Genomic DNA, 15,850 nt, shown 5'->3' with positions numbered 1-15,850 from the left:
GGGTAATGGTTGGACTTGGTGATCTTAAAGGTCTTTTCCAACCTAGTTGATTCTATGTCTCTATTTCTTACGGTTTGAAACAACCCCAACATCCTGACTGACTACACCTGGAGAAGTGTGCTCATGACAACATTCAAATGTATTACTTGATTACATCAGCCTTTTCAATAAAGGTAAAACATGAGGCCACACAGAAGACCAAAACCAGCCTGTAAGTTGCCTCAGCATCCAGTTTCCAGCACTACCTTGAAACATTGCCTATCTCACAAACCAGGATATACAGAAAATCAAGTTCTGTGAGCATATTCAACAGCAGGTTATAATATTCTCTCATTGTCTTTCAATCAACAGAACAACCTGACTTGCTGTGTCCAGTCTCTCTGCTGTCTGGGTCCCATTCATAATATGGTTTTAGCTGACAGCACCTTCACACTGCACAATGTGCAGGAGCTCCAGGCACAGCAAATGGTTTTTAAGACAGATTTGTGCATCCACCTATTGTGTGTATTGGCATGTGTTGTCCATGGCTGCCATGTGCATTGAACCATTGCACTCAAGGACTGCATGCTACTGTTCCTCCTTTGCCTCCTCTCCATCCTCCCCATCCAGTCAGTTTTGATCTTTAAAGATCTTCGGGGTTTAGGAAACTGGTTAAGTAATGACTGTACAGAGGAAGTAAGTCAGCACATGCGTGGGTTTGAACTATCAGAATTTTTCCTTTGGCTCTGTAGGAGAGAAAACATCTCTTGAAATCCAGAAACATCAGCCCTAGTTCTCATAATATTTGATGAGCAGATAGGGATATATTCGCTCCTTCTGGGACATATGTTACACAACAGCTTCGAGTGGCAGCTGCTTTACACTCTTTGGAAAAAACACTTCTTCCAAGCCAGGACCATAGGAGATGGATGAAAGAAAAAAGCCAAGTGAAGGAGAAGACTATGCAGAATCACTCTTAGGTTATGAAGAGGTAAGAACTGATCCCACAGTTGTGGTATTCTTGATTTTGCGTTATCATTGAGCAAGCTTTTCTTGGGAACCTAAATCCCAGACAACTTTATTTTTTATTTTTAATTCTTTTCCACGATCTTAGAGATCTGTCCTTCATTTATTGTGTATAACAGGGATTACTTTTTAATTTAAACAAAAATTGGCCTTTTCTAAACATCATTCTACAGCTTCAAGCTATTTGCCTTTGAAGTATTTTCACAGCGACCATCTCCCTGGTGTTTAGAAATCACCACGAGTAACTCCTCATAGCTTTTTAAATATATGCAAAAAGACAAGGACTTTGATTTATGTTACTAAACGTAGTCACATCACAGTGTCTCCTAAAGCCAACCTTTAAAAACAATCATAAATATTTTATACCATATGATGAAAATACAATGGGCTCCCATCTCACAAAGAAAACACCTCACACACATGGGAACTTCTTGCTCACTAGTTTGTGGGAAAAAACTGTAGTGCAGAACTTAGACACACGTGTGTATAGGAGTTGGTGTGCATTAGCACAGTGCAGCAGCCACTATTAGACAAACAGAAAATCTTGCACATTAGGACTCAAACTGTGCTCAGAATTCAGGCCACCAGTGATCTGAGGCCACCAACAGCTTAGATCTGCTACTTGTTTTCTGGTTTTCATTGCACGGATAACTTGAAAGGATAATTCTGTATTTCAAATAAACCAGGTGTAATGTTTACACCAGCACAGTTTGGCAATGAAAGGAAGGAAAAAGAACAATCGAAATTCTGTTTTTTCTCCATAATCATGACATACAATACTGCTCAAACATTTCACAAGCAAGATTACTGGCTCATGAAGAGCAACAAGGGATAGTTGAAAACACACTCAATGATGGAGCATGACTGGTATCGACTGGTCACACTGCTGTTCTGCAATGATGTGCTGACTTCCTGGCAAACCAAAAAGCCATGCTTCCAGTCCATCAGCAGCTGGAAGTAGCAATAGTGACCTTTAAAATTCAGGACAAGCTACAGCATGCATTAGAACAGTAAGATGCAAAATCCGAGAGCACACATGGAAGGGATGAGCCATGCCTGAAGGCTGCACAGATTCAGACCTCCCACTATAAAAAACCCAAACCAAAACAGAACAACTTTACATGGATGGTTTTGAAGTTGTTCCTTGAGGTCAGTTTTTGTCAGAGCCTGTGCACCTGACTGCCCTCACTAAACTACTGATGCATGCGTGCATGATACTAAAGCGTGAGTATGGCCAGATGCCCCCTTCCCACTAGCACTGCAGAAGTAATGGCTGCAAAAGAAATTGCTTCTTAGAAGCCATTAATTTAGGGCATTCAGCTTAGAAGAAACTGCCTACACTTAAGATCAAAAAAAAGGTGCATTTAAAAATTGATAATCTGTTTCAGAAGTCTCAGCCCACAGCTTATAGACATTTCCTTGGGCACTTCAGAACGTCCAGGCTTTACTCCTTGCCTACCCTTACTAGGAAAGGGTAGCTTAAGAAAAAAACAGGTTTCTTGACTGCCAGGCCTGCATCTCCACAACCTTCTTGAGCAATGCCATGCAAGTCCCCTGAGAAACACAGTCCAGTTATCTTATTTCCTACCACTACCTCAGTGTGGAAAGCAGAAGCAATTGTGCTGCACCACCAGCAGCAGCCTCCTGTTTCTTCCATCCCTTCCTTTTGCCCTCCTGCCTTAACTTACACTCACCCTGCCCTTCACACAGAGCATCCTCTCACACTTCCTGCTTGTGCTCTTTCTCAAATCCACCCTTCATAGGTAACTTCTGCCAAATCTATTATAATCTTGTTAATAAAACAATATATCTATGCGTATATATAAGGTTAACACTCAAGCCATGCTTGGCCTCAGATAAGAGATCCCTTTGACCTTATTACTACAACCTTTTTTCCACTCTATTACTCTGTTTCACTAGTCCTCTTGCTTTGCTTTGGTGTGTCCTAAAACAAAATTCACTCTTCAAGCCCCTGTCTAACTTTACCATGGCCACAAGCTCTGTGCTAGAAGGCAGCTGCAGAGGTCTGGGCAGAACCCCACTGGATTCAGCAAGGCTTTGTTGCAAATGCAATTACTTAATTACAAAGGAAATGGTGAATGCTAACTACAGGACCTGTGTTTGATATGCTGTTCTGAAGCACCTCACACACCTCTTGGTGCTGAAATAACCACCAAGTTTAATCACGGTTTATAAAGTGCTTGGTGGTCATTGGATAGAAGTGCAATTTAGAAGGGGCTCATCACAGTTAAGTGCAAAAAGGATTTAAATGTGATTTTAACATGTAGTTTTTTAATCCCTTAGAAGCAGTTTAGTTTGCTGTCTGGCTTGAATATAATGGACCAGGAACTGTTTCTCCAGGTTTCAGATCAGATAAGCAGTTAGGTAATTATGGAAACAGAATGGAACTTTAATTATGAGAAAACCCATAGATTGTTCTATTGTGATCTTCCACAGCATTGCTGTTTCTTCTAAGTGAACATATTGTGCAAGCTGGGAAGAAACCATTGATTAAAATAATCAAAAACCCTACTAGAAACTTAGACATGTTTTTCCTTTGTAAAAAACAAAACATTGTACCTGGTTGAGAGATTTGAATTACCTCTTCCACTTCAATTCTTCCTCAGAGATAAATTTAATTAAATCTACTATTACAGACTGGGTTTTTTCTTCATTACACATAAGCTATACAAAAGCTTGGTGTACTCTGGGACATCTAGAAGATTAGAAAATTTTACTGACAGGTTTTTATCTTGATTTCCTTCCAGTCATTTTCAGCCAAAGCAACCTGCTTGATTAACCTGCTGTTGCCAAGCATGCCAGCAATTGAGTATTTCAAAAGTGAAACCTCAGTAGTTGTATGTACAGGTACTTGATAAGCAGAGCGAATTTTCAGTCCCTGCTCTGAAAAGCTGGACTATCATTAAACACACAAGTCAGAGAGGTCAGGGTCATAGGGAGGTGTCCAACATTGGAGTTATCCACCATGTCAGGCTGCTAATTGAATAGTCACCACCTCTTCCCCAGTCAACAGTGTTCTGTCAGCAGAGTGGGTGCTATGCAGCTGATGCCAGCCCAGGACAGCCACATATGTACCAATATTGTAACAGTCTTCCAATACGTAAAGGGGACCTACAAGGTAACTGAAGAGAGACTTTTTACACTGACATGTGGTGACAAGACAAGTGGGAATGACTTTAAACAGAAGGAGGGGTGATTTAGAGTAGATATAAGGCAGAACTTCTTCCCTGTGAGGGTGCTGAGGCGCTGGCACAGGGTGCCCAGAGAAGCTGTGGCTGCCCCAGCCCTGGCAGTGTTCAAGGCCAGGTTGGACACAGCGGCTTGGAGCAACCTGCGCTCTGGTGGAAGGTGTCCCTGCCCGTGGCAGGGGTTGGAACTGGATAAGCTTTAAGGTCCCTTCCAACACAAACCATTCTGTGATTCTGTGAATATTTCAGGGAAGATTGGGTCCAGGGGAATCAGCATCACTTCTGCAGATGCCCAAGTACAAACGAGACTGGGGGGTTCATGTACAAGTGCACGTGCTGGCTCCTTCCCTTTTTTTCTCTGGCTAACAAGAGGCAATTCTGTACCCTGGGCACTGGGAAGGAGGAATCCTCACAGGCCACACGCTGGGCTCCATCCAGAGCCTGCTGGTTACAAACAGCGATGAGAAAACAGCCTCTTCAGAAGTCTCTCAACTGTGGCTAAGGGTCCAGCATCACCCGTGGGGCTCTCTGAGCCTCTGTAGCTGCAGCTGCTCTTTCATCTTCTCTCTTCCCAGGCTCATTTTCTTTCTCTTGTTCACAGAGATTACTCTGATTCCAATCAAAACAGGGAGGAAAAAAACCCACAGAACGCTAGGGGGACAGAATTATACAAAAGATAAAGGAGTCAAGCAGCACTGAGACCATGCCCATTTGTAAGAGATATTATGGTCGCAAAAGTGCTTCTTATCGAAAGGGAAAACAAAGGCATAAAATGTCCCTAGATGAGCAAACATAAAGACACCTGCCAAGATGAGTGATAAAAATCGTAGAAAGAAAAATTATACAGGTCTCCAGGAAACTGCCAGAATTTATCATTAAACACTTCTTCCTGCTACCTGAGGTCTGCACCTTTATTTTTGTAATTCAAATCAAGAGCTTGGCTAAATATGTTGTAACATTGGTATTTAACCTTGTTTCTGCCTGTTCTGTTATGGTGTCTCCTCCTCTCTGATCTCAAAGGGCTGAATGCACCTAACAGCATGCAGGGCTTTTTAAAACTTCATAACATAGAGGAAAAATTGAGTGCAGCATCTCACTGCACGTGAGGCCACCTCCAGCAGCTGGAAGGAAGCCATCTTCTGCCATCACTGGTCACATCTGCATGGCCACAAAGGCAATACCAAATGAAGATGCTGCTTTTTCACGCTCAGGTGACAATTGTTCTGAGGTATTAAAGGTATCAGTGAATGAATTTGTGCTCAAAGGGACCAATAGAACATGAAGAACTCGGGGCAAAAAAAGGGATTCAGTAGACAAATGTAGACTTAATACTTTCTAATATGTCCTCACTCTTACATGTGCAAAAAAGTAAGTCTGAAAAGGCTCTGCTGCTATTAAATAGTTCTGTTTCTCATCTCAGAATGAACATTTCACCTTTTTTATACATATATAAAGAAACCCCCACCTGTTTTTTTTTCTTCAGAGGATGGAACAGGCAGCTTACATGGCAATTTTAATTGAATGTGTTCAGGCTGTTGCATAAGAATACATGGTGAGTAGACCTGTGGCTGAGAAGAAAAGGCTTTTCCCTACCAACTACACCTTTACTTCATTACAGATACCCCTGCTGGTTCACACAACTCAGCTCCAAGTTTGACACCTGCAACATGTCTACAGGCAGAAACTGAAGGAGAAACACATAAATCCTAACAGAATTCAGTATGTTAATTGCTATTTCTCATTCACATTCCGCTCAGGGCCAATATACCTGCTGAAATGCTTGAACAGCACACCATTATCTTGTGTGTGCACATGTGCATTTCTAAATACACATGTATAATTCTCCCCATATAAATGCACACACAAGGGCTAGAAATGCAATCACTCTGTCAAACATGCTAGACATGCTTCTCCCTGTACAAAAAACCCCCAACAAAACGGGAGAAGCACGGTTATGTTTGTGCTAAAATGACTGGTGTTTGCTACCTCTATGCCAAAACAGAGAATTCACAGTCTTCATACAATAACTTGAGTCTCGTACAACAGTACACTTGGAGAACTCAAATGACATGGTAAGATGACTACCCCAGCAGTGTAAGCCAGAAAAATGATACAATAACTGGCATGAGTCCATTCTTATGGGAATGTGTAAGCATGTGCAGTCTAACAAAGCTACTAAGCGAAGTCCTCTGTATTTTAATGCAAAGGATTAACATGTTTTAATATGTTAAAATACGAGACGGAAAGGGTGAGCTGAGATCTGTCTCTTCAAATACAGCCACTGAATATAACGTCCCGAGAAAGGAGGCTAGAAACTACTGCTAAAGCAAAGCCCTGATTAAGGCTCTCAGCAGCTATGGAAGCTCACTGCATCCCACAGATGCACAGGGTGAAGATCCACGCTACCCTCAGATGTGCAGACAGTGCACAGTGACCGTGCCTCACCCCAAAGCACAGTCTGAAAGCATTTCAGAGAATTGGAAATCTCCAGTGCAAGGTTTAAATTACAAAGCATGCAGAGACTGCATATTAAACCAGTCTTAATCATGATCCTAATCCTCAAGGAAGCAGGATGGAATGTCATGAGACCCTTATTAAAACCTCAAATGATTTAGTGGGAGTTTGTCCTGAATGAAAAGACAATCCTACAAGTGTGGAAATGGAGAAAGAGAGGAAAACCATCTCTCGAGGAAAAGGTGCTGGAACCAAGACTCACAGCTTCAATATACGAGTCATTATGATACTAAAACACAGATGCTATTTAAATGTGAAAAATGTTGAAATAGTCATTTGATGTTCACCTATTTTCCTTACACTAATTCACCCATTTAAGAAAGAAAAGGTTTGCTTTCTGTGCTCTTGCAGTGCAATACTGCTTCACTCCATTAGCACACCATTTCAAGTTTCAAATTATATTTTGCCTTTGATTCCCAGAAATTATTTCCTTCTGATTTCCCCCTCCCCAATAAACAAGCAAAATTATAAACAGAAAGATCAGGTAACATGAATTTCACAGAGCAAACAGCAAGAGAGTGGCAAAACCAAAAGCACTAAACAATGAAAAGCTGCTTGAGATTCCTGGAAACCTCTTAAGTTTTTAGTAGTTCAATATTTATAGCCAGTAAATAATTACACATACAAGAGCTTCACATGCTCAACGTCCATTTTCCTGCTATTCTCTGCTATTGAAATAACAGCAAGATTAATTATAGCCATAAAAAGGCAGCATCAAACCCTTTTATGACCGTTCCTGTTTATGAACTGCAGGAACACATTACACCAATAGGAAAAATATTTAATTGGAGTGTCTAAATCTTTGTAGCGGTCAAGTAGCAACAGCTCAAAGTCAAGCTGAGGAATGGGAACACACTGCAAATGAATGTCAAAGCCTGCAATGCTCCACGAAAAAGTCATTTTCTCACAAGGTAACACTGGGAAAAGAACAATAAAAACATGAGAGAAGACCCCATAGGTATTTTCTACTGGTTTTCCTATAGGACTCAGCCCTCTGAAGAGATCCTCTGAGATACAAGCTCTAAACACCTTCCCTTGAAGGAGAAACACATTTTCTTTTGAACAGGTATGACTTAAAACTCTTTAGCACCAGCAGAATTGGAGCACAATCATTACAAATCCTAAATTCATTTACATCTCTAGGTAAGTAAAATGCTGAGACCACCAAAACCATGTAATCGTCAAAAAGGAGATGTAATTCACTGCCCAAGAGCCACAGATAAAGTTATCCTACTACTAGGGATAAACAGCTTGGCTTTGAGTTCACTGTATTTCCTTTGATGTAAAAGCATAATTTCACACTTCAAGAAAAGGAACAGGATGCAGGAAAAACTAGATTTGGTTCCTTACTCTGACAAAGACTTCTTGTGTTAATCCCTACAGCTCTGTGCCCTTTGGGATATTGAGGTCAACTTGGGGTTGCTCCATAAGGACACAGCTAGAGGCATTCAAAGCAGTTACGCTAGTCAAGGAACCAGAGGCACTCGGGAAGTAAGTGTACAGTGACGGAGCCAGGACGATTAAATCAGGAGTGAAGGTGCATTTCTGAGAATTTGAAGAGTTATAAACACTTAGGATAAAAAGGACTTTCAAAAACCTGCATGGAACTGTAAGTCAGGATCCATAGGGAACTACTAGTCTGCTAACAGGCCTCAACAGGACTTGTCCATCTCTAGTGTACCATTAAACACTTCAAAGGAAAGGAGTTCTCAAGAGCCTGGCACCCTCTGCTAAGTAGACCTGGAAGCTAGAGTAGCATATAAAGACATAAGAATGAATTAATTTTTAAGTTATGTTTTGGATGTGGTGACGTTTTACAGAGATGAGTGAAAAATGCAAAACCTGCATCCTGGTTGTAGAACTGTGTCACTGAACAAGACAAAAACTGTATCCTGGAGATTGAGGGAAGAGTATTGGTTCAGCCATCAGAAGAGAAGGCTAAAGGAAGGTTCTATTGCTGCCTTCAACTACAAAATGGGAGGGACTAGGGATGATGGAGCCAGACTGTTCTCAGAGGTGCAGAGTGACAGGATGGGAGGTGACAGACATATGCTGCAACAAAGGAAAGTCTGATGAGATATACTGGTTTTTTTTCCATTATTAAGAGTGGTCAAACATGAGGACAGGGGTCCCCTCTGAGCAGGGGATTGGACTAGATGACCCCAGAGGTCCTGTCTGTCTTAAATTATTCCATGACTTCATGGAGAGATGATCATGGCTGTTTTCATTTTATTCTGTCTCAGTAAATCTGGCCACAGTGACAAATCAAAGCTTTCACCATTAGCCTTACAAACCAGTCTGGGCATCTGGGAAATGAGACTGCATCCTTTGTGCCTTGTCAATAGGAGGGTCCTGTAGCTGTGGAAGTGCTTCCTCACCCTGTACCTTGTCCTTTGTTTTACAGATGCACTCCTCTGCTGCTGTAATTCAGCAGTGATCCCAACAGCTCACCAGAGACAAGGACAGAGGAACAATTGCAGCAGGACAGTGACAATACTATTAAAGCTGCTGTATTTTGTACTGGCAACAGCCAGTTAGAGTAGTGGGAGTGTTGTGAAAATGCATACCTGTACATCTGACATTACCATCACCTTACTGAATTACCTGAATGATCTGTAACAAATTAATCCAACAGAATGGCCTTTAATTTTCACATTCTACCGCATTTACAATCCCCCACCATCTTATCACATACATACAAACAGATCTGCTCTCCATGGTGGGGAAAAAAACCCACACCAAAACAAGGCAAAAAAATCCTCTTTGTTACTGCCCCAGGTCCTACTCCCTGATTTGACCTAGTTTTTGATTTTGCTGCTTGAAGTTCAATGGCCAGTGTATGTGATGCCCTGAATGAGACAGCCCACCCTTCTCCAGGAAAAATTCTCCAAGGGCAGGGAATAAGGGAATAGTATATTAAGTCACTTGCCACAAAAGCACCGTAATGTCACCAAACTCAGTCATGCAGGAGATCTGTATCAAAGAAGAATAACAAAGATGTAATATCCTTAGGGGTGAACGTAGAGCTAGGAGAGAACTGTACATTTGGGATGAGCAATACCATCAACACCACCAATAATTACAGAATTGTGCACTTGGGCAATTTAATAGACAATGGGGATAGAACTGATCACCACAGTGAGAGATCAGCAGACAGGGCAGCAGCACACAGAGCGCCTAAACCCATGGAAAATACCCATTAAAAATATAACTGTCAGGTTTGGATACATCTCCCTGAACAACTCGTGACATGCACTACAAAATAAAAAAGAACTGGCACTGTATTTCAAACCAACGCTCAGGGTTTGATTTTATATTCCATCTCCACTTAAAAATCTATTTCCAGGACTGCTGCATATTAAACCCGCCCTATTAAATGCAATATGAATTCAGGTTTCCCCTTCTCTTTTTTCCCCCTCTTGTAACTCCCTACTACACCTTTCTGTATAATAATTTCTGCTCTTAACTAGGAGAATGTCACATATCTGATAGGGAAATAAGTGGCAAGTTTATGCTGCCTGCATTCCTCCATCTCATTATATATACAGTGTCCTAAGGCAAGAGTTTGCCAGCTTAGATTTTCACTTGCTCCATCCCTTTAATTTGTGTTCCCATCAGTGCTGTTACTGTTTGTTAGCATTTGTTTTTATTTTTCTCTAGAGATTTTTTTTTTTTGTTTAAGTCTCTGGTTAAATAATCAAAATACTTCAGAGGGAAATTTAACATTTCCTTCTTGTAAAAAGCAGAATGATTCAGTACCTGTGCTGGAACAGCATTAGGTGGATGACATTCATTTTGCTGGAGGTCTCTTTTAGCTCAGTAGGAAAAATTACTTCCCTTCCCCCTCTCTCAGCTTCAAGAAACTGGATAGGAAAAGGTGAGGAATCTTTTCATATGCATAAGCAATGCCTGTGTGTATCAGCACCGGCTGCACCACAGCTCCAGGGTGATCACCAAGCCACACTGGGTTGCTTTTAGTGAGAGCAATAAAGAACAAAGCCAGGGCTCTGGCCATGGTGGCTCTCCAATGAGAGAGTACATGTAGACTGCCAAAGACCTCCTGCAGTTACCAGAGGCCTGCTGCTGCATAACCCTGCAGCAAACAGTTACCAGGTCCTCTGTGTCTGAGCCTACTCTGAGGTCAAAAATACTTTTCTATCCCAAAACAGCTGCTGGTGAGGTACGTGTGAGCTGCAGGCGCTGGGCTGACAGAGGCACTAACTCTACTCCCACCACTTGCAGATACTTTGCTATCCTTTTAAACGATTTGTGGGGAGCTCCTTGCATGCTAACATGCTGGCATGGGGAAGATGAAATCTATTATCATTTCAGAGCACCTTCCAGCAGCAGCAGCAGTTCTGCACCCAACAAGGCTCTCCCTCTCGGCAGGCAGGGAGCAGCAGCAATGGCTGATGCCAGACAGCAGGACAAACCTGCTTCTTCCCTTCTTGGCATGTATCCTGCAGGGCCAATGTGGTTCATTTGCTTTATTGTACCAGCAGCCAACCTCTCCTGAACAGAGGTCTAGTTCAGGCAATTGCTGAATCTATAGATGCTTTGTGATGGAAGATGAGGCTGGAAGCTGGCAACCCAAGTACAAACTCTTCCCCTTCCCCACTAGCAGCACAGCTAAATGGTGGGTTTTTTGTTCCCTCTCACCCACCATCCCATTTCTTTTCATTTATTATGTTTCTCAAAATAACTTTCTTCTCTTCAGTATTAAATTCCTCCTCCCTCTTCTCCCACCTCAGCCTCAATCAACACAACTTCTTAAATGATAAATTCAGTCCCATCCACCCAATGTAGACAGCACTAATTTCTGAGTTCACATGGTTTTGCTTCTCTTGATTTAGGGGCTCGTTCTGCTTCTGCACAGAAGCAAAAACCATAACAAAACACACTTCCCCCCCAAACTAACAGTATTTCTTTTGATGACTCCAGAGAGATCAGATCCAGCCCACAAGATGCCCCTGAATAGATCAGCTCACAGAAGAGGGGGACACATTTCTTTGAAACCTTAATATAAATTAAATGAGACAAAATAAATTCAGCAGCCAGATATTAACACTGAAAAACTGACAGATGGCAGAACACTGAAGTTTAGTGGTGACACTCACATGCTACATGAATAATTCACTTGGGCCAACCTATGGATGTGAAGCATGTTTAGATTAAGGATCTGGCTCAAAGAAAAATGGGTAAATATAAGCAGTTTCTTACCAAAACCAATTTCAAACCAAAAGCCTGGTAACCATCTTCTCCAAAATTAGCCCATCCAAGAAATTAATCAACCTTTAGCTAGTACCAAAACCCACAACGGGGAGAAATGCTATAGACCTCATCAACTGAGAATTCAGCTGAACTCAAAAGATACCCTTACACTACCACTCCCAGCCACATTCAGTGGCTTGAGGTAAATGCAGTCTACAAAAATAAAACAAGATAGCATGACTATATAGGAATAATAGCATGAATAGCAGAAAAAGACCCAGACATCCAGGTCCAAGAGAAATCAGGCCAGCCTGTAACGCTGCCTCACCTACCCGATGGGAGAGAGGTCACGCTGTCCTGAACACCTGAGGATGGATAACAGCCCTAGAGAGGATTTGTCAAGTACAAAGCTGAGTAACTTCAGTGATCTGGGAAACAGAAAAAGCCAAGTACTGTTTTGGCTTTGCAGTGAGGTTATTAAGAAAATAAAATAAAGATAACCATAAGCTGTTACCTTTAACTGAACATTAGAGATGGGGACACAACATCTCTAACTACCAATAAGAGGGCACAATGTATTTAAAAAACACACCACAAAAGCATTCAGAAAATAAAAAGCCATTTAGCAGGTGCCTAGAGGCTGAGAGGAACTGCCTTGTTTTCATCACATTCTGAGATGGAAATACTCCTAAAAATGCAACAGTCAGCATTATCAATGTTCTTAACCTCCTGTGTTTGAATGGACTATGGACAATGTCCCAGTGTTGCATTAGTTGAGGGATAACCCTAGGTCCTAGCAGAGGTGCTGGCAACTATGTGGCCTGTCTAAAAAAATTGATTTTATAAAGCAGTTTGTTCTTGCCAGAGGTAAGAAATCTCTATTTGCCAACCTGCCCATTCCTAGGGAAACTGCAATGTAGGCTCCTTCAAAGGGCTGTGCAGGAAAACCAGACAGTCATGGGGTCTGCAGTCATTCCTTAGCGACAGGGAGAAAGTTCAGCCTTAAACAGTTCATCAAAGAGAAACAAAATGGGACTGGAGGGAGAAACCATACAGGAATATTCAGCTATATGTTTTACCTCTCACTGTGTTTTCTTTCTGTCATTATAGTCTCTTCTTTGCCCTTAACTAACATTTACACACAAAAAGAGCTAGGTCTTTTACATTTAAGATACAAATTAAAAGCAAAGCCCATCATTCCAGTTTCTTGTGTAATAGCCCACCAGGTTTATAACTTGCTGCTGTCTTGAGCAGTGATGGTAGAAGTCTTACAGACATATGTGAATTAACTCCACAACCAGCACTGTGCTTATACATTACCAATTTGATTCTGTTTCCCCACAGAGCAGATTGGATCAGCCTTTAAGATGACACATACATTGACAAGACACAAAACATCTGGAAAGAATGTCCTGAGCATGCAAATTAAAGCCTATAGCTATCAACAGTCATAGCATTAAAACTATGTAATCTTCATCTGATTAAGTGTGAACTTCAGATCTGAATAATCCTATAAAACAAGTAAAGTTCCAAAATTCTACTTGCAGTTATTTTTAAGATGCAAAGGCAAGCTTTTAATTGGTACAGACAGAAACACTAGCTTCTCTTGTGAGCTAGCCACAAGTCAGACACAGGCTTTTATCAAGTATCCTGTGAATATCGAGACACAAGTTCATGCATCTTCTCAATACTTAAGTTTTAATTGTAGAATGAATCACTGACTGGTTTGAGTTGGAAGGGACCTTAAAGCTCCTCCAGTTCCAACCCCCTGCCACAGGCAGGGACACCTTCCACTAGAGCAGGCTGCTCCAAGCCCCTGTGTCCGACCGGGCCTTGAACACTGCCAGGGATGGGGCAGCCACAGCTTCTCTGGCCCCCCTGTGCCAGCGCTTCAGCACCCTCACAGGGGAGAACTTCTGCCTAATGTCTAATGTAAATCTCCCCCCTTTCAGTTTAAAATAATTCCACCTTGTCCTGTCACTACATGCCCTTGTAAAATGTCCCTCTCCAGCTTTCTTGTCAGCCCCTTTAGGCACTGGAAGCTGCTATAAGGTCTCCCTGGATATTCCCAGAGAGGCAGATGTCTACAGAGGACGAAATAAGTGCAGGGAAAAACAGAAGGTGAAACGGCTACAAAAGGAAAGGAAGAGGAGTAGAGGAAGTTGTCAGTGGTCTCAGCACTGCATGGCCTATACACAGTCCATGCTATGGCATCTGATGTGAGATTTAGACAATGACTGCAGGGAATGGAAATGCTTATTTATTCAGCCCCTCTCCAGACAATCAGGTAGTGGAAGAAGCATTAATAAGACAGCTTTTGACTAAGAAGGATGCAGGGTGAAAGACCAACAAATACAGGACATAAATATGTTAATGTAGTTACTGAAGTGATTTTTTTCCTGTAGCCTGAATATGGCTGCCAAAATGACTCTATTTTATGCAAGAGAAGCGCGTTCATCTTCCTTAATTAGGGAGAAAGCAGGACTGGTACTAGGCTTAAAAATGAAAGGATGGTTAATTTTTAAGTCCTTTATGTGACCCGTTCTGGTGAAATCCAATAAAATACTTCCTCCAGCACGGCTTCTGACTCATGGGAATATATCTGTGAAGTACATGACTGGAAATTCAATAGAACACCTTGTACTAATTCCTTGGTCTGCCCAAGAACAATTCTGCAGGCATAAGTAAGCACACAAATAGAAGTCTGCATATTAGTGTTTTCATTAAAATATCCCTGGGATTCCCTTCAATTCGACATCAGACAACCCTTCACAGTTCTAGAGCAACGGAGCACAAACGGACCTCCTCAGAGAGTCAAAAGAACAAGATTAGATGCGCTACATGAAAATGAAGCATATTCTTTTACTTACCAAATCAATGGGGTTTTAAAAGGTGTTACCTGCAGTTAACATCAGTCATACTTTTTCTCAGCTTTAGTTACTTTACATCATCTTTCATCTGCTACTTTCTTCTTCATTTGTTCTGAGGCAAAAACAATTAAAATTGAGCAATGCTCTAACATTGCAAAGTTCCTCTCTAATGACAGGAGTGCTGCCTGCAGTGATGATAAATCCCAGTATGCTACTGCACAGAACACTATAAATCTGGGATTCCAAAAGGCCTGATCCCAAGTGAGTGCGAATCTTCATGCACTGCTGCTGATCATGAGCCCTACAACCAGATAAACTTAACAGAGCTAGAGATGTTTTGAACCCTGCTACAGACAGAAATACACTAGATAGGTACTAGACAGTGCTGCCTGTATCATAATCTGGAAAAGTTGTACATTTTCAAGTTTGGAAACCATCTGATTTGAATGACCTGAATCTTTTGTGTGTCTTTAATTTCTCTTCTAATACAAGCAAAAGTTGACAGATCATCCTGTAAGTGTTGGGAATAACACCTCCAGTTTTTCTATGCTTCGATAAGACATGTGTTACTCACTGCATGCTGCTTCCGATTCATCTGACCCGTCAGGACACTCTTCTTCACCATCACATTTCCACCTGGCTGGGATGCAGTGGCCATTGTCACAAGTGAAATCTGACTCAGCACAAGTTTTCTTTGCTGCAAGGAAGAAAAAAAACAATTACTTGGCATGAATATACATAGTGCAGACGAGCTCCATTGCACCCAATCCCACCAAGGACAATACTGATTGCTCTGTATTGAGAGGATTCATTTCACATTCAACATTGATTCTTCATGACAGAGTCCAAAAGGTATCAAAGATAGGCATTTCTTCTCACTAGAACTCTTATCCCTTCATTATTTAACATGGATTCACTCTACGTCTTTTTTCAGACATTCAAAAACCAGAGAGATTCTTTTTCAAAACAATTTTCTAAGGCTTTTGCTACAAAAGGCTGCTGCCTACATAGAACTGAAAGTGTGCTGCATAACTTAAAGAC

The 15,850-nt window shown here is 41.5% G+C and overlaps 1 protein-coding gene across 1 annotated transcript in view; it reads right to left on the bottom strand.

Moving 5' to 3' along the window:
- Positions 1–15,506, bottom strand: part of LRP8 (low density lipoprotein receptor-related protein 8, apolipoprotein e receptor) — a gene marked incomplete at its 5' end in the record, with an annotated part of 73,920 nt that extends 58,414 nt beyond the window's left edge. The window contains one exon of the mRNA XM_010011132.1: positions 15,384–15,506. Coding sequence (XP_010009434.1) covers positions 15,384–15,506 — 123 coding nt within the window. The remainder of the gene's footprint in view (positions 1–15,383) is intronic.
- Between the last annotated feature and the right edge of the window lie 344 nt (positions 15,507–15,850).

Source organism: Nestor notabilis, unplaced genomic scaffold, assembly GCF_000696875.1.
Source record: "Nestor notabilis isolate BGI_N333 unplaced genomic scaffold, ASM69687v1 scaffold7423, whole genome shotgun sequence".
Classification (NCBI taxonomy): Eukaryota; Metazoa; Chordata; class Aves; order Psittaciformes; family Psittacidae; genus Nestor; species Nestor notabilis.
Note: the sequence above shows the minus strand (reverse complement) of the source record. Positions and strands in the feature narration are given on the sequence as shown.